This window comes from Protopterus annectens, chromosome 4.part0, assembly GCF_019279795.1.
Source record: "Protopterus annectens isolate FY-2018-M chromosome 4.part0, PAN1.0, whole genome shotgun sequence".
NCBI lineage: Eukaryota > Metazoa > Chordata > Ceratodontiformes > Protopteridae > Protopterus > Protopterus annectens.
Genome location: NC_056733.1, coordinates 280,062,509 through 280,085,913, shown reverse-complemented (window position 1 = coordinate 280,085,913; position 23,405 = coordinate 280,062,509). Strand labels below are relative to the sequence as shown.

Here is a 23,405-nt window from a genome sequence, read left to right as displayed (position 1 = left end):
TCTTCAGAGTTACAACCTTGCCCTTCAGTTCTGCAAAGTTTACAAGTACAATACCCATAAAAACCAAAAAAAAACCACACTTCCTCCTTGTCTTTAAAAAGCAAAGCCAGAAAACAACCTCCTCAGCAACCATAACCACAATGATACAAAACACCATACAACATAAAAACTGAAATGCTGAAAATGCATGCAACTTTCATGCAAATATATCACCAGATATTTTATGATAAATATGAAACACATATATACTACCTTCATCAATGTTATTGTCATAAGAAATAAGAGCAAGCCACTTTGATAATTTAATAATTTATTCTTCTAAAAAAGTGTGTAAAAGTATATAGCTCTCATCCACAAGTTATGTGTGCATGTCAATGAATGTATGTTTGTGTGTTTAAATAACATAAGCACGCAAAAACACATTTCACACAGATATGCACATATTAATGTATGAATGACATTAAAACTGGAGAAAGATTCCTTATTAAACGTTTAAGTGTACTGGTACCAGTGATACTGAACTGAAACTGAATTTGTGTTTTCTTAGTTGTATACTTTTATGAAGCCCACAGTAAATGGCTCAGAGGAAAGAAAACGTAAAAATGAAGCAAACTTTTCTGCTGAAAAAATATACAGCTTTTCACAAATAAAAAAAAATCAGAAATATACATACAAGCATGTGCTAGCAAATGCCAGTTTCAAATGAGAGTTGCTATAAAACATTTCAAAGAAAAAGGAAAATTCTCCACTCTGTAGCGAAGTTGGGGCTTGCACAGTTCAGAATTGCATTTCCCCTTTAAAACAAAACAGAATAGAAACATATATAAAAGAATGCATATATAATAGAAGGTATACTAAAATGGTATTTCCACACCGCAGTACAGAAAAGATTTTCATATATTGCCATTCAGTTGGGTTCTTCTGTTTGCACAGAAACTATAAATATTAACATCACCAGATTTCCTTAATTTAAACTTAAATAAAATAAAAAAGGGCATATCTGAAGCTGTGCTTCTGCAAATCTGTTGGGAGAGGACTCTAGACCAAAATTCAAGATTAAAAGGTAACATTAAACTTTATAAAAATGGTAAATTGTGGGAGAGAAAAGAATTAAATCAGACAAGAAAATGGAAAACATTACAAATGTCTAATTTACAGTTGTTCATTTTTATACAATTTTACAATCTCGTTTTTTAATGCTCTTCAAAAAGGCCATGAGAATTTAATTAAGAAAAAATAGTACTGTAATATCTTAAAGTCAATTTTACACTGTACACATTACATACAAAGTCATAGTTTTTAAATATCTTTTTTTAAATCTGTATATTACAAAGATACCACCCAAAAGGGTGGCTGCAATATAGAATAAAATCCATTTATGAAGCAGTGGCTTCTCTTTCTCTCCCCTTCATTCTTAGACTTTCTAACACCTTTAGCACTGTTCACGAAGTCTCTAACACCATCACCAGAGCTGACGTCTGTCTGAAACGGGGAAAGGGTGCCTGTATGGAACTTGTGTTTTTTTTTATACCCTGAGCTGATAGTCCACAGCCCTATCAAGTTACTCAGTCAGTCATTCCTCTACCTCTTGGTGAAAGAGAAAGAGAGAGAGGAGGAGATGCAGACAAAGATGGTGGAAAGGACATTATGCCACCACATTGTAACTGCAAGTGGTATACTCCTCCCCAAACACTAAGGAATAGCACCACAAGTGGTCCTAAATGTGTAAGATTTCAATTTGCCTACATACTGTTTTCTGAAAACCCAATAGACTTGAGCATTAAGGGGTTGCCTCTTGTTCCCCATGTCTGAACAGCAGGGGATACCTCCTGTCATGTTCTTCAAAGGAACTGCTTCCATGTCCAGTACTGGACCTGGGCAAATTAAGTACTAACCCCTCTTACACTGTCACAGGATCCCAACAGCTTCAACTGAAACCCCCTCTTGCCCTGTACTGCTGCTCAATGCCTTTCCCTACTTCATCACTTAAGAAGCTGAAGAGTAAAGGGCTATGAAACAAACTGGGCAGCAAAGTCCCCCCATGTCAATTCAGGTGATAGGTATTTAACACAAACATATTATAGAGCCCTTGTGCAAAGCAAGTGCCAGGGTCAAGATGGCTTTCTTCTGCCTCCCCTTATGAAGTAAACATTCACTTTTAATTTAACTCCCATAAACAGTGGGTTCCTCTGATCAGTCTAGCAGGGAAGCCTGGGTCAAAAGAAAGAAATCACAGCGCACCATTAGAGAATATTCATGATGGCATTGTACATCTGAGTAAGCACCACAAAATGGACTGGAAGGCAGGAGCGGCGATCAGCTGTGGATGGGTTACACGTAAGCCACGACAAAGCATTGTACTGCTCCAGGACAAACCTTAAAAAAAAGAGAGAGAGACAGAGATTATTACCCAATTTACATCTTTAATTTTTCTAGGGTAAATTTCAGTCACAAGTAGGGTGGTTTCAAGCAAATCCTGACAGATAAGGGAAAATAATAAGCTGGTAGTTAAAGCTCTGTAATCAGAATGTACAAACAACTGCCTTGTTTTGTTGATAACAATGTTCTACTGGAAAAAAAATATCAGAAAAACAGTCTCAAAGAAAAGATAAAGAAAAACATTAAAACAAGCCACCCTGCAGTCCGCATCCCTCTCAAACTTAAATATACTAACTCTGAGATTCTATAATACCTGAGAAAGGAGAAATTCCTATCTGTGGTATTCATCACTCCCCCAAAAAACACAAGTCTCCCGTACATCCTTTTCAAAATGAGTTAATTCACACATACACACATTTGTGTGTGTGTGTGTGTGTGTGTGTGTGTGTGTGTGTGTGTGTGTGTGTGTGTGTGCACACAAACAGTACAGTTGTGTACACTTACCATAAACGTAGATGTTCGAGTGTATTCACTGTTGCAGTCATCACATTTGGGTTATCTGCCTGCAGGTAAGCCCTCAGCCGGCCTGAATAACAGAGTCATGGGATTTCTGCGTCGGATGCTGTCGCTTCTTCCATGATGTCAGGTTGTCAGGGGTATAAAACATGCAGCCAATGCCATTACATCAGTTTTTCTTGCCCCAGATGTCAGGTGCCCCCAAAATAAGAAGCAATTACATGGTATGTCATACCCCCAGCAAGAAATAAATACCAATGATATAAGATATGCCAGACAAAAAAGATAGGACAGAAATCAAGAGAAGTCAGGGGGCTGGAGGGAGGGTAACCAAGACTGCAACAGTGAATACACTTGAACATTTACATTTATGCTAAGTGTACACAACTGTACTACGTTCTCTGTGTTTCACTGTTGCAGTCATCATATTTGGGTTGATTCCCAAAGCTAAGGAAGGGTGGAGGTAATTATGAAGCATTAGGGCTGGCAATCAGGCCCTGTAAGACTGCTGTGGCAAATCCAGCTCTGGATTTAAAAAATATAGGCAAGTGGTAATGCTTGGTGAAAGTGTGTATAGAGCTCCAGGTTGCAGCTTCTAGGATGTCCCTGGTAGGGACTCCGCTGAGAAATGCTGTAGAGGTAGATGTAGCCCTAGTGGAATGAGTTCTGATCCCCTATGGGGTAGGTTTCCCATAGTGCTTGTAGCAGAAATGGATGCAGTGTGCTATCCATTTAGAAATGGTTTGCTTTGAAATGGCCTTGCCCTCTGCCCCTGCAGCAAAGCTGACTAGTAGCGAGGCTTAGTCCTACCCAGATAGAACCTAAGCTGCCTGTGCACGTCCAAGGATTGCAGGATCCTTTCCCCTTTATTCTGAGGATTAGGAAAAAAGGTTGGCAAATGAATAGACTGGTTTAGAGCCACACTAGACACCACCTTGGGCATAAAAGATGGGTTAGTTCTGAGGGAAACCCTTTCTGCATGGAAGACACTGAAGGGTTCCGCTGCCATAACGGCCTGTAATTCAGACACTCTTCTTGCTGAAGTGATGGCTAGAAGTAAAGCTGTTTTCCATGAGAGGAATTTTAACTCTATTGTGGCCTCAGGTTCAAAGGGTGGAAGTGTGAGCTTTTTTAACAGAAAGTTAAGGTCCCAGGCTGGAGTGGGAGCTCTTCTGGGGGATCTTAAATTTTTGGCTCCTCTCAGGAACTGTTTTACCAGAGGATGAGAGAAGATGGGTGGCTTGGTATTATAATGAGATGAGATGGCAGAGGCATGGATCTTAATTGAAGAGAAGGATAGACCTTTGTGGAGCATTTCTGTTAAGTAATCTAGTATATGAGGTAAGCTGAGCACAGCTGTGCCCATTCCCTGAGAATGGCTCCAGGAACAGCATGTTTTCCATTTTTCCCGAGTAGGACTTTCTAGTACTAGGCCTCCTTGCCTCAAGAATGACATCCAGCACCTGCTTACTGAGGTTTGCTGGTGTTGAATTCAGGGGATTAGGCAGGCTGTAAGGTTCAGGGTCTGTAGCTGAGGGTGCAGAATCTGGCCCATCTGCTGGGACAGCTGGGAAGGAGTCTGAGGCAGGTGCCATGGTTGTAGCACTGTCATACTGCGCAAAAGGGGGTACCAGTGCTGGCGTGGCCAGTCTGGCGCAATCAGGATTGTCCTTGGCTTGCCCTGGCTGATTTTTATTAGAACCTTCGAGAGGATTGGCAAAGGGAGAAAGGCATAAACTGAGAGGCTTTCCCAGGTGAAGGACAGGGCATCCACCTTCCAAGCTTGGCTGTAGGGAGTTCTGGTGCAAAATTTGCTCAATTGATAGTTCTGAGGGGAAGCAAAAAGGTCCACCTTTGGTGTCCCCCACCTGTTCCTCAAAAGTGTGAATATTTTGGGTTCCAGTTTCCATTCGTGTGGATCCATGAGATTTCTGCTTAAGTCGTCTGCCAGTGAATTTAGTTTGCCTGGCAGGAACTGAGCTTATAATTGTACTCGGTTGCTCAAGGCTGTGTTCCACAGAGCCATGGCTAGTCTGCAGAGTGGGTAGGAATGGGTTCCCCCTGCTTGTTTATGTACCACATAACTGTGGTGTTGTCTGTCTTTACCAATAGCTGTCCTGGAAGAATAAGGCCTTGGCTGTCAGAGCATTCTGCACAGCTAACATTTCTTTTTGATTGATATGCAGGTGCATTTGCTTTGGGTTCCATTTGCCCTGAATGCACTGCACTGCCCTGCCATGTGAGCCCCCCATGCATAGTCTGATGCGTCTGTTGTTAGGGTTTGGGCGGCAGGGGGTAGAATGAAAGGGAGTCCCTTGTTGTGGTTGCAGGCCTCTGCCCACCAAAGGAACTCTGTCCTTAGGCAAGGAATGATAGGAATCATTGTTTCCAGGTCCTGAGAATGTTGACACCAGAGACGTTTTTAGGTACCACTGAAGTTTCCTCATATGCAGTCTTGCATATGGAATTAATAGACTGCAAGAGGTCATGAACCCTGGGGTTTGCAGTATTTTCCTTGCAGCTAGCCAGGTTTTGATGGCCAGTAGACAGAAACAGTTTGTCAAATAAATTTGTTTCTCTTGAGTGAGGAATGCCATCTGGGAAGTTGTGTTCAAGCTTCCTCCCAGGAATACAATCTGTTGGCTGGGTACCAGTTGTGATTTCTTTTCGTTGATGGTGTACCCCAGTGAAGTGAGAAGTCTCTTTACAAATGCCAGGTGCTGAAGTAGCAATTTCTGACTGTCTGCCTGAATCAGGCAATCGTCCAAGTATGGGTAAATTTGAATTCCTCTCTGCCTGCAATATACAATGGCTGGAGCTAGGCACGTTGTGAATACCCTGGGCGCAGTAGATAAGCCAAAGGGAAGTGCAGAACTGATAGTGCACAGAACCTGCTCTGAAGCGTAGGTATTTCCTGCATGATTCTCTTATGGGGATGTGCAGATAAGCTTCTTTTAAATCTAGGGTTGCTAGCCAGGAGTCCTTGGCTAGCATATGAAGCAGCTGTTGGAGAGTTAACATTTTGAATTTTGGAACCACCAGAAAGGTATTGAGAAGAGACAGATCCAGGATAGGATGTCAAGAGTTTTCTTTTCTGGGGACCAGAAACAGTCTGGAGTAAAAACCTTGTCCCCTTTGTTCTGCTGGGACAGGTTGAATAGCCTTGATACTGTGAAGAGAAAATACTTGCTTTTGGGCTTGGCACACTGGTTTGGTGGGAGGTCTGGCCATCTGCTTATGGGAGTGAGTGGAACTGGAATCTGTATCCCTGGGAAACAATGTTTAAGACCCACTTGTTTTGGGTAATGTGTTGCCAATTTCTGGCATGCAGTGCAAGTTTTCCTCCTAAAGATGCAAGTACTTGGGCAAGGCTTGGAAGAGTTCAGGATAAGTCATTGTGCATTTTTACCAAAGGACGGAGGCTTACTACTCCGTGTTTTGGACATGTGAGCACTCCATTGCTTGGATCTGTGCATAGCCTGAGACTGAAGTCTTGGTGGTCTGCTGCCCCTGGGTTTGGACTTAGAAGGCCTGGAAGGGACTGGAAAAGACCAGTTTTTTGAAGGCCAATGCCTACTGAATCTAGGTGGCTGTACTTGTAAGAAATCCTTAACAGTTTGCAAAGATTTAGTTTTCTCCTCCATTCTTTTGAGGACATCTTCTGCTTTACTACCAAATAGACGCTCTTGATTTAATGGTGCATCCAGTAATTTTGCTTTGACATGATCTGGCAAGTTTTGTTCCTTAAGCCAAGCATGTCTTCTAAGAACAGACCCAGTGACAGCAGCCCTGCAAGATGCTTCTAAAGCATCAAAACCACACTGCAAGGTATATTTACCAACTTGGTTAGCAGAATGCATTAACTCTTGTAAATCTTTAAGTTCTGCACAATCAGGAATCAACAACATTTTTTGTTTAATTAGCTCCATAATATGCGCCTGATACTTTAACATATGAAATTGACAATTTAAAGCCCTAATGGCAAGTGTAGCAGAGGTGTATACCTTTTTTCCCCATCTGTCTAATGCCCTGGAATCCCTGTCCGAAGGGGTACGATTTTTGGGAGTTGTAGCCTTCATGCCTTAGGATTCCTAAAAAGGAATTTGTGGGAGTCAGGCACTCTATAGTACCTGTCAGGTTTCCTGGGAGCTGGAGGCAAGGTATCAGGGGTAAGGCTGAATTCCAAGAAGACATCATCTACAATTTCCAGAACAAATAGCCAGAGGCCTGTGCTGAGGCAAGCTTAAAAATTCCAAGTCTCTTTTTGGACTGGGAGAAGTCCTGGCTCTCCCAGCAGAAATGTTCTCTAAGGGTGTGCAGGGTTTCACCAAAGGAAAAATCTTCTGGTGGGGAAGCAGAAGGAATGGAATCCTCTGCATCAGAATCCTCATAGGTAGACAAGGGTATGTCCTGGAAATCAGAGTAATCAGATTCCTGATCAGAAGAATCAGAAGGAAAGTCAGTTCTGGGTCTTTTTGAGGGGGAAGGCTGACTTCCCCCAATTAAAGTAATGAGGTCCTCAGTCACTCTAATCATTTATTTTTGTGGCATGTGGGCCGTAGAATGCTCTTTGGACATCGGTTTCCTAGGTGTAGTGCGAGCTTTAGGCCTGATAAATTTGGTATGTTTGGTTTGAAAGGAAGTCGTCGGTTTAATATGAAGATCGGAAGGCCTGAAAACACCCTCAGAAGCCATTGCCTGCACAGCGGCTCTGGACCCATCCAAGGGAGAGACATCCGCAGGTTCCATAGTCGAAAAAGCATCTCGGGGCCTACTAGACTCTGAATGGGTCTCAGTAGAAGCCTGCGAATCTGTAGAAGCAGGTATCAGGGGCTGCGAAAACAACTCACTGAGTACCGGCGGACTGGCGACTAGCTTAACGGTAGCATCGTCGGCAGCCTTGGGCCTATGCGGTCTGTCTCTGTCTTTATCCTTTTGTTTTTTAGGAAGATCGGTAGTCGGACGGCTTACCGAAGACACTTCGGAGAAAGGAGATCAAGAGCGAAAGAATTTAGCTACAAAAATAGCCCAACGACGAATAGTTTGGGCGTTGAACAAGGCACAAAACCAACAGCGAGGGGCGTTGTGGTCTGGGCCTAAAAAGATGACGCAGTAAGAATGAAAATCTGTGTGAGGCATTTGCTTTCCACAGGCAAGACAATTATTAATTTTTTTCTGACATCGGTTAGAGCAAGAAAAAGGATTCCCAACGGGGTACTTATCTTTTAGAAGACTTCAGGTCTGAAACTCGTAAAAAGTACAGTTTTGTACCTACCATAAATGTAGATGTTCGAAGATCCACATTGCTGCAGTCCTTACATATGGGTAGTCCGCTGTCCTCGGTCGGCCCGAATACCAAAGTATTAGGCTGACGTCGTTCAAGGCGCTTAAAACTGACATCAGGACGTCAGGGTACAAAAGCGCATGACCGATGTCACATCCTCAGTCTTTTCTTGCCCCAGATGTCAGAAGACCCAAAAAGAAAGGCCAAAGCAAAGAACAACCAACCACCCCTGCACTAACCATATTTACAATATTTACAACCCAAACCACACAACCACCTCAAACTACAGAGGGGAAGGAGGGAGGAATTGGACTGCAGCAATGTGGATCTTCGAACATCTACATTTATGGTAGGTACAAAACTGTACTATGTTCTTCATCTCACATTGCTGCAGTCCTTACATATGGGTAGAATCCCAAAGCAGAGGTAAGGGAGGATGGTAAAACTATAAAGCATTAGGAGCTGCCAAAATGCCCTGTAAAATTGCAGTGGCAAATCCAGCCCTAGATTTAGAGTAAAGTGGAAGGTGGTAATGCTTAGAGAAAGTATGCACTGAACTCCAAGTAGCTGCCTCCAAAATATCTTTAGTAGCCACCCCTTAAAAAGCTGTAGAAGTGGCAGTAGCCCTAGTGGAATGAGGCCTAATCCCAGCTGGAATCTCCTTACCATGATGGGAATAACAGAAAGCAATACAAAACCAATCCACTTAGAAATAGTTTGTTTTGAAACAGGTTTGCCCTGAGAACCCAAAGCAAATGAAACAAATAACTGCTGAGACTGCCTGAACCCTTTAGTTCTGCTCAAATAATATCGCAACTGTCTGTGTATATCCAAAGTGTGCAAAATCTTTTCCCCTTTATTTTGGGGGTTTGCATAAAAAGTAGGTAAATGAATAGTTTGGTTTAAAGCCACACTAGAAACCACTTTAGGCATAAAGGAAGGATTAGTACGCAAAGATACCCTATCCTTGTGGAAAATTAAGAAAGGCTCAACCGCCATAAGGGCCTGTAATTCAGAAACCCATCTCGTAGAGGTAATGGCCAACAAAAAAGCAGTCTTCCATGATAAATATTTCAACTCGGCAGGAGCTGCAGGCTCAAAAGGTTGTAGAGTGAGTTTCTCCAACACAAAATTGAGATCCCAAACAGGAGTAGGAGCTCATGGGGGTCTTATATTCTTTGCCCCTCTAAGGAATTGCTTAAACAAAGGATGAGAAAATAATGGTGGGTCACAGTCATAGTGAGCAGAAATTGCTGCAGCATGAACCTTTATAGAGGAGAAGGACAAACCTTTGTCCAATAACTCAGTAAGGTATTGAAGAGCAACACTTAAATTAGGTTTAGAAACATCAAAGTCCTTTGCTGTACTCCAAATTAAAAATCTCCTCCATTTATCTGCGTAAACTTTCCTTGTACTAGGCCTTCTGGCCTCCAAAATAACATTCAAAACTTGTTGTGGAAGCTGAGACCCTTCAGGGTTTAAAACAGAATATGCCAGGCTGTTAGATGCAGAGACTGAAGTTTGACATTGAGTAGGTGACTGTTCTCCTGAGACAGCAGGTGTGGAATCGAAGGCAAAGGCCATGGAGGCTCCCGCACCAGACTTCTCAGTAATGGGTACCAGTGCTGTCGAGGCCAATCTGGAGCTATTAAAATCATGGTTGGCTTGTCCCGTCTGACCTTCAGGAGTACCTTTGGGAGGAGAGGCAGTGGTGGAAAGGCATACACGTGAAGATTGCTCCAATTGAATGAGAGAGCATCCACTTTCCAAGCTGTGGGATGAAACCTTTTTGTGCAAAACTTTGGCAACTGGTAATTTAGTGGAGAAGCGAACAGATCTATGTCTGGAGTTCCCCATAACATTGTCAATTTTTGAAATACATGAGGATCCAATTTCCACTCGTGGGGATCCATGATTTGTCTGCTCAACACATCTGCTAAGGAGTTCTGTGCTCCTGGCAGAAACCTTGCCTGAAGATGTAGCTGCAAACTGAGAGCAGTCTCCCACAAAATCATAGCTTGTCTGCATAGAGGGTAAGAATGAGTCCCCCCTTGCTTGTTGATGTACCACATGACAGTTGTGTTGTCTGTTTGAATCAACACCTGCCCTGGAAGAAGTAAATCCTTGAAAGCTATCAATGCAAATTGGACTGCTAACATCTCCTTCAAGTTGATATGTAAATGTTGAAGTCTGGCAGGCCACGTGTCTTGAACCCATTTTCCATTTAGATGAGCTCCCCAAGCTTTGTCTGAGGCATCTGTCGTTAGAATCTGACTCGCCTCTGGTCGGGTCACAGAGAGTCCCTTGTTTAGGTGACATTCCTGAGCCCACCACAAAAATTCCTTTTGAATGCAAGGTATTATCTGAATGACAGTGTCCATATCTTGGCAGTGTTGCGTCCATACATTTTGAGATACCACTGTAGCTTCCTCATATGCAGTTTGGCATTGGGAAGTACCAGAATACAAGATGCCATGAACCCCAAGGCTTGAAGGACTGTCCTTGCAGTCAGCCTGGACTGACGAGACAATTGATGGAAATAAAGAGAAAGATTCTTTTGTTTGTCCGGGGTCAAAAAGGCCATCTGGGATGCTGTATTCAGTCTCACACCCAGAAAGCACATGTCCTGAGAGGGTACTAGACTGGACTTTATTTCGTTCACAGAATACCCTAGGCATCTTAACACTGCCATCACATACCATAAATGATGAAGAAGTTCGTCCTTTCCTTGAGCCAGAATCAGGCAATCGTCCAAATAAGGATAGATTTGTATTCCTCTTAGCCTGAAGAAAGCTATCACTGGAGCCAGAACCTTTGTGAACACTCTGGGCGCAGTAGATAAGCCAAAGGGCAATGCAGAGAACTGATAATGAAAAGTCCCAGCCCGAAAATGCAGATACTTCCTGCAACTGGGTCTGATAGGAACATGAAGGTAAGCCTCCTTGAGATCCAGAGTCACCATCCAGTGATCTTTGCCCAGCAGAGGTAAAAGCTGTTGTAACGTCAACATTTTGAACTTGGGAATGTCCAGATATGTGTTGAGGATAGATAAATCCAAAATTGGTCTCCACATGTTCCCTTTCTTCGGTACTAGAAACAGGCGAGAATAAAATCCTAGGCCCACTTCTGGCAGAGGGACCGGTTGTATAGCTCCTATTTGCAGTAGTAGAGAAATCTGTTTGTGAGCCTCTAGTCTTTGCTGAGGCGGAACGTCTGGCATGCCTTTGAAAGGAGGCAAGGTATGGAAATAAAACTTGTAACCTTGGTGTATGATATCCAACACCCATTTGTCCTGGGTAATTAAAATCCAATTTTCCTTGAAGAGTGCCAACCGTCCTCCCAAAGGTGCTGCCAGGCAAGAAGGATCTGGCAGCTGAAACAGTAGGTCATTGGGCCTGTTTACGAAAGGACAGGCCCCTGCCCTCACTCGAAGATTGTGCAGGTGAACTCCATGTTCTAGGTCTGAAGGAACTCTGAGCTCTGCCCCTACCATGTCTACATCTACCCCTAGACTGAGAATCAGAAGAAGGATACGTCCACCCCTTAGCAGGCCAATTTCTACTAAACTTCGGAGGCTGAACTTGCAAAAATCTTTAACAGTCTGCATAGACTTAGCCTTGTCTTCCATTTTCTTCAAGACTGACTCCACAGGTGGACCAAACAACACTTCAGACTGCAAAGGAGCATCCAAAATCCTTGTCTTAACATGGTCAGATAAATTCTGATCCTTAAGCCAGGCGTGCCTGCGAAGAACTGAACCAGTGGCAGCCACCCTAGAAGAGGCCTGCAAAGCATCAAACCCACACTGTAAAGAATGCTTACCCACCTGTTCAGAGACATGCACCAAATCTTGTAATTCTTTACACTCAATGCCTTCTGCCAGAGCATCCACCTTAGATTTCAATTGAGAAAGAAGAAAATTCTGATATTTCAACATATGAAACTGGCAATTCAAAGACCTCATTGCTAAGGTAGAAGATGTATAGACCTTCTTTCCCCATCTATCCAAAGCTCTGGCCTCTTTATCTAGAGGAACCGGATTCTTTACAACAGAGGCCCTGACACCCTTAGGTCCCTGGCTAATAGTTTCTGGGTCCGCCCTAGGACTCTTATAAAGATATTTATAAGCCTCAGGCACCCTGTAATACCTATCCGGTTTAACAGGCGCAGGGGCAGAGAATCAGGATTAAGTGAAGCCTCTGAAAATACATCTTGCACAACATCCAGAACAGGAGGTATAGCTAAGGGCCTATGTTGAGGCAAAAACAAAAATTCCCTAAGCCTTTTCCGTGAATCAGAGAAGTCCTGACCTTCCCACTTAAAATGTTCCCTCATAGAATGAAGTGTCTCTGAAAAAGAAAAATCCTCTGGAGGAGAAGCAGAAGGAGTGGAATCTTCTGCATCAGAATCAGAATAAGGAGTGTACTCCTGAAAGTCTTCAGCCGAAGACTCTGAATCATCCGAAGCCTGTTCCAAACTTTCCAACTCTGGCTCCACCCTAGGCCTCTTATCAGGAGGGGGCATAGAACCTCTAATCAGAGTAATCAAATCTTCTGCCATTTTAAGCATGTGCTTCTTAGGCACAGACCCTGCTGAACTAGGAGTGACACCAACAGAAGCTAAACCTGGCCTGCCTCTGGAAGAAGCCTTGGAAACAGAAGGAGAGGGCCTAACCACCTTGGGAAGGGAGGGGAGTACAGAAACCTGAGAAGCCCCTTCAGCCTGGCCTGTCTCTTGAGAGGCCACATCCTGCAAAATCAAGGTCTCCCCCTGAGACTCCAGAGAAGCCTCCAACGGAACCACCGGTTCCATTGAAGCCTCTAAAGAACCGGCGTCCGGAACGGACGACTCATCTTGCCTGGGTTTAACTGCTTTGTCTTTGCGCTTCTTCGTGGAAGCGGGCGTCGGAGTATCCGACGGCATGTTATAATTGCACCGCTTCCCAAAGACCAGCCTAGCACAATCTAACCTTCGCTTAATGGTGCGCTTATTAAACCTAGCACAAAAGCGACACCCGACTACGTCGTGCTCAGGCCCCAAACAAGGAATGCACAAAGAATGATAATCCCTATGCGGTATCTGTTTCCCACAAGAAATACAATTATTCACTTTTTCTGACATCCGGTAATACACTGAGGCAAGAAAAAAACAAAATATTCCCCAACGGGGTACTTAGCCAACTTGGATTCGGTCTGAAACTCCGAACTTGAAAAATTTCAGAACGCTGAACGGCACTTGCAACGCTGCTTCTGCATCGGACCATGTGGCAAAAAAGACTGAGGACGTGACGTTGGTCATGCGCTTTTGTACCCTGACGTCCTGATGTCAGTTTTAAGCGCCTTGAACGACGTCAGCCTAATACTTTGGTATTCGGGCCAACCGAGGACAGCGGACTACCCATATGTAAGGACTGCAGCAATGTGAGATGAAGAACATCGAAAATTTCAGGAGTCGGCCGACCGGCACTTACGAACTGCTGCTTCTTCAAGCACTGCATGGCAAATAAGACTGATGTAATGGCGTCGGCTGCATGTTTTATACTCCTGACGACCTGACGTCATGGAAGAAGTGACAGCATCCGATGCAGAAATCCCAACACTCTGGTATTCAGGGCAGCTGAGGGCTACCTGCAGGCAGATAAACCCAAATGTGATGACTGCAACAGTGAAACATGAAGAACATCATTCTGTGACATTCTTTGGTGGCATATGTTAACTAGCATGTTAAAGAAACATACATGCTGATGTAACTTCAGTACTACTCAGCACAGACATTTTCTTGGTGAATGTAGCTGCTGAAACAACTTACAGCTGAACAGCGCAATCTTATCTCAAAATGAAAAGGACACCAGGGTCATCCGTAACCTGTATATGTCTATTAACAGACTATTACAGTAAAACACTGTAATCTAAAGAAGGAAGGTGGGAGCAAACACCATCTTGGATTTGACGCCAGTCTATCTGACTAGGCAGTCTCCCCACAGACTCCTCAAGTCTTTTGTTTGCCTTTCTTCCCTTCTCTTGTCTTTCTTAATACATGAATGAAATTTACTTTTAAAGGTAAGACGGCGTAGTCCCTTGTGATAGTCTATATGCAACATTAACACTGATCTGTGGCTGAAAAGACAGCTTTTTACAGGAAAAAAATTGTTTACTTATTGAAAAGTACAGTTTTGTACCTACCATAAATGTAGATGTTTGAAGATCCACATTGCTGCAGTCCTTACACTTGGGTAGTCCGCTGTCCTCAGTCGGCCCGAATATCAAAGTATTAGGCTGACGTCGGTCACGGCGCTTAAGACTGACATCAGGGCGTACAAATGCCATGGTTGTGCGCATGACCGACGTCATATCCTCAGTCTTTTCTTGCCCCAGATGTCAGAAGACCCTAATAAGAAAGGTCAAAACCAAAAGACAGCAAAAACAACCAACCACCCTTGCACTAATCATATGTACAATATATACAATATCCACAATATTCACAACCCAAACCACACAACCGCCTCTAACTACAGATGGGAAGGAGGGAGTGGACTGCAGCAATGTGGATCTTGAACATCTACATTTATGGTAGGTACAAAACTGTACTATGTTCTTCATTTCACATTGCTGCAGTCCTTACACTTGGGTAGAATCCCAAAGCAGCAGTAAGGCGGCATCGCAAAACTATAAAGCAGTAGGAGCTGCCAAAATGCCCTGTAAAATTGCAGTGGCAAAACCAGCCCTAGATTTAGAGTAAAGTGGAAGGTGGTAATGCTTAGAGAAAGTATGCACTGAACTCCAAGTAGCTGCCTCCAAAATATCTTTAGTTGCCACCCCCCTTAAAAAAGCTGTAGAAGTGGCAGTAGCCCTAGTGGAATGAGGGCTAATCCCAGCTGGAATCTCCTTACCATGATGGGAATAACAGAAAGCAATACAAAACCCAATCCACTTAGAAATAGTTTGTTTTGACACAGGCTTGCCCTGAGAACCCAAAGCAAATGAAACAAATAACTGCTGAGACTGCCTGAACCCTTTAGTTCTGCTCAAATAATATCGCAACTGCCTGTGTATATCCAAAGTGTGCAAAATCTTTTCCCTTTATTTTGGGGTTTGCATAAAAGTAGGCAAATGAATAGTTTGGTTTAAAGCCACACTAGAAACCACTTTAGGCATAAAGGAAGGATTAGTACGCAACGATACCTATCCTTATGGAAAATTAAGAAAGGCTCAACCGCCATAAGGGCCTGTAATTCAGAAACCCTTCCAGAGGTAATGGCCAACAAAAGCAGTCTTCCATGATAAATATTTCAACTCGGCAGTAGCTGCAGGCTCAAAAGGTTGTAGAGTGAGTTTCTCCAACACAAAATTGAGATCCCAAGCAGGAGTAGGAGCTCTACGTGGGGTCTTATATTCTTTGCCCCTCTAAGGAATTGCTTAAACAAAGGATGAGAAAACAATGGTGGGTCACAGTCATAGTGAGCAGAAATTGCTGCAGCATGAACCTTAATAGAAGAGAAGGACAAACCTTTGTCCAGTAACTCAGTAAGATATTGAAGAGCCACACTTAAATCAGGCTTAGAAACATCAAATTTCTTTGCTGTACTCCAAAATAAAAATCTCTTCCATTTATCTGCGTACACTTTCCTTGTACTAGGCCTTCTGGCCTCCAAAATAACATTCAAAACTTGCTGTGGAAGCTGAGACCCTCCAGGGTTCAAAACAGAATATGCCAGGCTGTTAGGTGAAGCGAGTGAAGTTTGACATTGAGTAAATGACTGTTCTCCTGAGACAGCAGGTGTGGAATCGAGGCAAAGGCCATGGAGGCTCCCGTACCAGACTTCTCAGTAATGGGTACCAGTGCTGTCGAGGCCAATCTGGAGCTATTAAAATCATCTTTGGCTTGTCCTGTCTGACCTTCAGGAGTACCTTTGGGAGGAGAGGCAGAGGTGGAAAGGCATACACATGAAGATTGCTCCAATTGAATGAAAGAGCATCCACTTTCCAAGATGTGGGATGAAACCTTTTTGTGCAAAACTTTGGCAGCTGGTAGTTTAGTGGAGAAGCGAACAGATCTATGTCTGGAGTTCCCCATATCACTGTCAATTTCTGAAATACATGATGATCCAATTTCCACTCGTGGGGATCCATAATTTGTCTGCTCAACACATCTGCTAAGGAGTTCTGTGCTCGGCAGAAACCTTGCCTGAAGATTTAGCTGTAAACTGAGAGCAGTCTCCCACAAAATCATTGCTTGTCTGCATAGAGGATAAGAATGTGTCCCTTGCTTGTTGATGTACCACATGACAGTTGTGTTGTCTGTTAGAACCAACACCTGCCCTGGAAGAAGTAAATCCTTGAAAGCTATTAATGCAAATTGGACTGCTAACATCTCTTTTAAGTTGATATGTAGATGTTGAAGTCTGGCAGGCCACGTGTCTTGTACCCACTTTCCATTTAGATGAGCTCCCCAAGCTTTGTCTGAGGCATCTGTCGTTAGAATCTGACTTCTGGCGGGTCACAGAGAGTCCCTTGTTTAGGTGACATTCCTGAGCCCACCACAAAAATTCCTTTTGAATGCAAGGTATTATCTGAATGACAGTGTCCATATCTTGGCAGTGCTGTGTCCATACATTTTTGAGATACCATTGTAGCTTCCTCATATGCAGTTTGGCATTGGGAAGCACCAGAATACAAGATGCCATGAACCCCAAGGCTTGAAGGACTGTCCTTGCAGTCAGCCTGGACTGATGAGACAATTGATGGAAGTAAAGAGAAAGATTCTTTTGTTTGTCCGGGGTCAAAAGGCCATCTGGGATGCTGTATTCAGTCTCACACCCAGAAAGCACATGTCCTGTGAGGGTACTAGACTGACTTTATTTCGTTCACAGAATACCCCAGGCATCTTAGCACTGCTATCACATATTGTAAATGAAGAAGAAGTTAGGTCCTTTCCTTGGGCCAGAATCAGGCAATCGTCCAAATAAGGATAGATCTATATTCCTCTTAGCCTGAAGAAAGCTATCACTGGAGCCAGAACCTCGTGAACACTCTGGGCGCAGTAGATAAGCCAAAGGGCAATGCAGAGAACTGATAAGAAGTCCCAGCCAGCAGATACTTCCTGCAACTTAGTCTGATAGGAACATGAAGGTAAGCCTCCTTGAGATCCAGAGTCACCATCCAGTGATCTTTGCCCAGCAGAGGTAAAAGCTGTTGTAACGTCAACATTTTGAACTTGGGAATGTCCAGATAAGTGTTGAGGATAGATAAATCCAAAATTGGTCTCCACGTGTTCCCCTTCTTTGGAACTAGGAACAGGCGAGAATAAAATCCTAGGCCCACTTCTGGCAGAGGGACCGGTTGTATGGCCCCTATTTGAAGCAGCAGAGAAATTTGTTTGTGAGCCTCTAGTCTTTGCTGAGGAGGAACGTCCAGCATGCCTTTGAAAGGAGGCAAGGTATGGAAATAAAACTTGTAACCTTGGTGTATGATATCCAATACCCATCTGTCTTGGGTAATCAAACTCCAATTTTCCTTGAAGAGTGCCAACCTTCCTCCCAAAGGTGCTGCCAGGCAAGAAGGATCTGGCAGCTGAAAAGGTAGGTCATTGGGCCTGTTTCTGAAAGGACTGGCCCCTGCCCTCACCAAGATTGTGCAGGTGAACTCCCTGTTCTAGGTCTGAAGGAGCTCTGAGCTCTGCCCTACCACGTCTAGATCTACCCCTAGACTGTGAATCATAAGAAGATGCGTCCACCCCTTAGCAGGCCAATTCCTACTAAACTTGGAGGCTGAACTTGCAAAAATCTTTAACAGCCTGCATAGACTTAGCCTTGTCTTCCATTTTCTTCAAGACTGACTCCACAGGTGAACCAAACAACACATCAGACTGCAAAGGAGCATCCAAAATCCTTGTCTTAACATGGTCAGATAAATTCTGATCCCTCAGCCAGGCGTGCCTGAAGAACTGACCAGTGGCAGCCACCCTAGACGAGGCCTGTACAGCATCAAAACCACATTGTAAAGAATGCTTACCCACCTGTTCAGAGACATGTACCAAATCTTGTAATTCTTTACACTCAATGCCTTCCCAGAGCATCTACCTTAGACTTCAATTGAGAAAGAAGATAGTTTTGATATTTCAACATGTGAAACTGGCAATTCAAAGCCCTCATAGCTAAGGTGGAAGAAGTATAGACTTTCTTTCCCCATCTATCCAAAGCTCTGGCCTCTTTATCTGGAGGAACGGATTTTTTAGAACAGAGGCCTTGACACCCTTAGGTCCCTGACTAACAGTTTCTGGGTCCGCCCTAGGACTCTTATAAAGATATTTATGAGCCTCAGGCACCCTGTAATACCTATCCGGTTTAACAGGAGCAGGAGGCAAAGAATCAGGATTAAGTGAAGCCTCTGCAAACACATCTTCCACAACATCCAGAACAGGTGGTATAGCCAAAGCCTATGCTGGGGTAAAAGCAAAATTCCCTAAGCCTTTTCCTGGAATCAGAGAAGTCCTGACCTTCCCACTTAAAATGTTCCCTCATGGAATGAAGAGTCTCTGAAAAGAAAAATCCTCTGGAGGAGAAGCAGAAGGAGTCGAATCATCTGCATCAGAATCAGAATAAGGAGAGTACTCCTGCAAGTCTTCAGAAGACTCTGAAACATCGAAGCCTGCTCAAAACTCCCCAACTCTGGTTCCACCCTAGGCCTCTTATCAGGAGGGGCAAAGAACCTCTAATCAAAGTAATTAAATCTTCTGCCATTTTAAGCATGTGCTTCTTGGGCACAGATCCTGTTGAACTAGGAGTGACACCAACAGAAGCTAAACCTGGCCTGCCTCTGGGAGAAGCCTTGGAAACAGAAGGAGAGGGCCTAACCACCCTAGGAAGGGAGGGAGTACAGTAACCTGAGAAGCCCCTTCAGCCTGACCTGCCTCCTGAGAGGCCACATCCTGCAAAATCAAAGTCTCCCCCTGGGACTCCAGAGAAGCCTCCGCGGAAACCACGGTTCCACTGGCGCCTCTAAAGAACCGCGTCCGCACGGACGACTCTTCTTGCCTGGGTTTAGCTGCTTTGTCTTGCTTCCGGAGCATCCGGGCATATTATAATGCACCTCTTCCGAAGACCAACCTGGCACAATCTAACCTTCGCTAATAGTGCTTATTGAACCTAGCACAAAAGCGACACCCAACAACGTCGTGCTCAGGCCCCAAACAAGGAATACACAAAGTATGATAATCCCTATGCGGTATCTGCTTCCCACAAGAAATACAGTTATTCACTTTTTCTGACATCCGGTAAACCACTGAGGCAAGAAAAACTAAAATATTCCCCAACGGGTACTTAGCCAACTTTATTTCGGTCTGAAACTCCGAATTCGAAAACTTCAGAACGCGGCACTTGCAACGCTGCTTCTGCATCGGACCATGCGGCAAAAAAGACTGAGGATATGACGTCGGTCATGCGCATTTGTACCCTGACGTCCTGATGTCAGTCTTAAGCGCCGTGACCGACGTCAGCCTAATACTTTGATATTCGGGCCGACTGAGGACAGCGGACTACCCAAGTGTAAGGACTGCAGCAATGTGAGATGAAGAACATGTAAAGAATATCCCTTTTTACGTTACCTTTGTTAAAAGTTCAGCATACCTTCTTAGATAAAATGACAGCTGCCTACCTTGGGAATCTGCAAGAATCTACGTAGAAAACCCTTTTGGTTTCTGCACACAGGGAAAGAGTGAGCTTTCTTCCTTCCCATTCCTAGCCCTGTTGTTGTGGGCTGTTACAATGCTTAAATAAATTTGATTAGGGAAAAGGCAGCTACCTGTATTAGTGTTATTACCAACAGGAAAAATTAAAAACAAAAAGAATGTGTTTTGTTTCATATGAATGTATTTCTCACAGCAATTAATTAATCATACAACAGATAAAGATTAACAAAAACACACAATCATAATGTCCTCCCAAACGATGAAGACTTTCTCAAGAAAATAGTAATAATGAAAACAAAGGCAAATGAACCTATGAACATTCAAACTAGTGCCTCATACCACTGCACTGTCTTCATCAAAAGGATGTTTGTGGCTGAAAGTATTAGAAGTTCTTCAGAACAATCCAAAGCAGTGTGCCTTAGCATCTCCAAATGAAACGGTGTAAGGAATAAAGAAGGCTGTTGTTCTGGTGGAATGATACCTAACCACAACTTCTAAAGTTTTATTGTATTTGTTATTACAAAAGGCAACACACACCACCCAACCATATGAAATGCATCTGGTCTCTGGCTATCCCTGGGTGTTCTTCATAAAGGAAACAAAAAGCTGCTTGGTTGGTTTGAATGATATCCCTTTTCATTTGGGTATAATACCCAAGTTGTCCAAAATCAGTTCCTTATAAGAAGTGCGAAACCCACATGGTACACACATGATACAGAGTCCCGACACTTTAAAAAAAAAAAAGAAGCAAACCTATCTAAAGAAAAACAACACATTCCAAAACTGATGTTACACATTTAAGAGTTTCTGCAGGAAAGTGTTGCACACCCTGACAGAGGGCCTGTGTTTCCCACACTCCCTGTCACCTACTATGAGATACTACAACTTCTGACATGGTATATATTCTACCACATTCACACTTGGCAGTTTCACTATTCCAAGTTAAACCTCTAGGAATTTCAACATGAATCCCCATGGATATATATATAGTATGAAGAAGCCCTTGTATTTTACTCCCCATGTTCAGGAAAACAATTAAAACTGAACAGATTTAGTACACAGAGAATGCAGAAACTACCCTAAGCATAATCAATCTGTTTCAAAAGAAACTATGAATTTATGAAGTAAGAACAATGGGTGATTTGCAAATCCAAGCATGTATCTATGAAATCCTTCTGGCTGATGTGGCATAGGACTTCTAAGATGGCTGCACACTAAAGAACAGCTTGATTATAGCTCCCAGTATGAAAACAGAAACTATGAAACAAAAGAAGTAAAATTTTTCCATAACATTCAGTTACCGGCTTCTAATTTCATTGCCTGGATGCCAGAAAAGAAGAAGTGTTGAGAAACTAAAACAAAATCAACCAGAAAAGGAGAAAAAAAAAACCGTTAGCTGGGAAGACTCTTGCAGATGTTCAGAAAAAAAAGCAGTTCAAGTTTCAGCTTTGGTACAGGAGACAGCTTCCAGTAATTTAGAGGAAAAAAAAGTCAATATGTTCAAAATATGTTAAACAGTGAGGAAATAGAGAAAGTCAAATAACACAAGGCTGGAAAGATGGAAGAAACTTTCACTAGCTATTCAGATGAACTGATAAAATCAAAAAATCATAGGATTAAATGAAGAATGGGCTAGCTAAGCATGAGGCGTTTCAAAAATAGCTGTTTGAGCTGCTTCAAAATTGGTAGTTAGAAGAGCACACAGAGAAAACCTAAGACGTTCTGCTGTACCACAGAAACTGAAAGGAACACACTGAATTAATTTTATGAACATATAAATAAGCAGCTGGACTGGTGTTCCACAGTAGCATTTGTTTAATTGAAAGGGTACACCATGTGTACACTTCAAATCTGGCCATGAGAAGGCAGACAATACTTATATTAGTAAAGATGCAATCATACGAAAATGGTTGCTTCTTACAAAAGTGTGACAGAAGGGAAACGTAATAATAACTAGGGACAGCACAGTGTGTGGAAAATGGTTACTTACTGTACACCACGCTGAAGAGAAGCAAGTTTATCCAAGCAATCAGGGAATGTTGTGAGCCAGGTGTGAAATTCAAGATGCTGTATTCACGTTCCTTCAGAATATTTTTTTTTCCTGGATGCTCAAAGACATTTTTGATGCAGAACAGGCAAAACAGGGAAAAAAGTTTATCCAACAAAGAGAGCCAGCAGGCAAAAGAGGACTCTGATTCTCACTCTTCAGACAATAACAAAGCTACATAAAAACACCTTGCACAGGTTTATAGCTTTCATCTTTAATAGCAAGATTTCATCAGAAAGTGCAGTCGTGCAAGTAAATTTAACATAATAGTAGATGTCTGAATGATCACTGGTGCAGTAGCCTTAGCTATATGGGTTATATCCTGCCAGCTTCCAAAGCTTCAGGGCAACTTCCACGTGCCCAAACTGTCAGGCAGCTCCAGCTGAGAGGACTAAAAGACAAGTTTGGGTACCAAGCCCTTCAGAGCTTTCCTGCAAACAGGGAGGGGGAGGAGGAGCCCTGAAAAGACAAAGCTAATAACAACAAACAATAAATGTCCACACCCTGGCATAAAAAGTACACCAAAAAACAAGGGGGATGGAGAGAGGGAGCGGCTACTGGTAAGTTTACTTATACAACTGTACTATGTTCATCATATCAATCATGCTACAGTAGCCTTTGCTATATGGGAAGATTACCATAGCGTGCTACATTTGAGAGGTGGAAGGAGTAGAGTCCAGGAGCCCCTGGAGAATGGTCCTAACAAAGCCTGACTTGGACCAAGACAATGAATCGAGCTTAAAATGCTTTTTAAAAGTATATACACAGAGGACCATGTAGCAGCTTCTAGAATACTTCTAGAATTCAACTCTTTCCAAAAAGCCATAAATGAAGCCAAGGCTTTAGCAGAGTGGGCCTTGACCCTACTTGGAATAGCTTTGTTAAGGTGTTTTGACACAGGCTGTCCCTTCTTATTATCTTCACAAGAAACTAGCTACTGATCTGAAAATCTGAAAGATTTAGTTCTCTGTCAAGAGAGTACACAAGTTATTTGTGGATATCCAAGGTATGGAGTATCCTTTCTCCCTCGTTTTTAAGTTCAGGAAAGAAAACAGGGAGTTGGACAGTTTGGTTTAAAGTAAATCTGGATACCACTTTAGGCATAAAATAAGGATTAGTTCTCAAGGAAACCCTGACCCTGTGGAAAATGAGATATGGTTGACAAACCATAAGAGCTTGCAACTCAGAAACTCTTCTTGCAGAGGTCAAGGCAATTAGTAAACATGTTTGCTACGCTAAAAACTTAAATTCAGCCAGGTTACCTGGTTGAAATAGAGCAAGTGTTAGCTTCTCTAACACAAAATAAAGATCCCAAGGAGGGCCACCATTTACTTGGAGGCCTCTTGTGCAAAACCCCTTTCAAAAACATTTTTGGCAGGAGACTGAAACAGGAAGCCTCATAGACAGAAATGCTGAAATGGCCAATAAATAAACCTTGATAGAGGAATAAGAAAGGCCATAAGATAACAGTTCACACAAATATTGTAAAACCAC

General features: G+C 43.0%; 1 protein-coding gene across 4 annotated transcripts in view; it reads right to left on the bottom strand.

The window, feature by feature from the left end:
* Positions 1–293: 293 nt before the first annotated feature.
* The window catches only part of MED13L (mediator complex subunit 13L), a 3,068,540-nt gene continuing 3,045,428 nt past the window's right edge, over positions 294–23,405 (bottom strand). For all 4 annotated transcript variants that reach the window (XM_044068259.1, XM_044068260.1, XM_044068261.1 and 1 more), the window contains one exon: positions 294–2,376. In XM_044068259.1, coding sequence (XP_043924194.1) covers positions 2,244–2,376 — 133 coding nt within the window. In that variant the 3' untranslated portion in view covers positions 294–2,243. The remainder of the gene's footprint in view (positions 2,377–23,405) is intronic.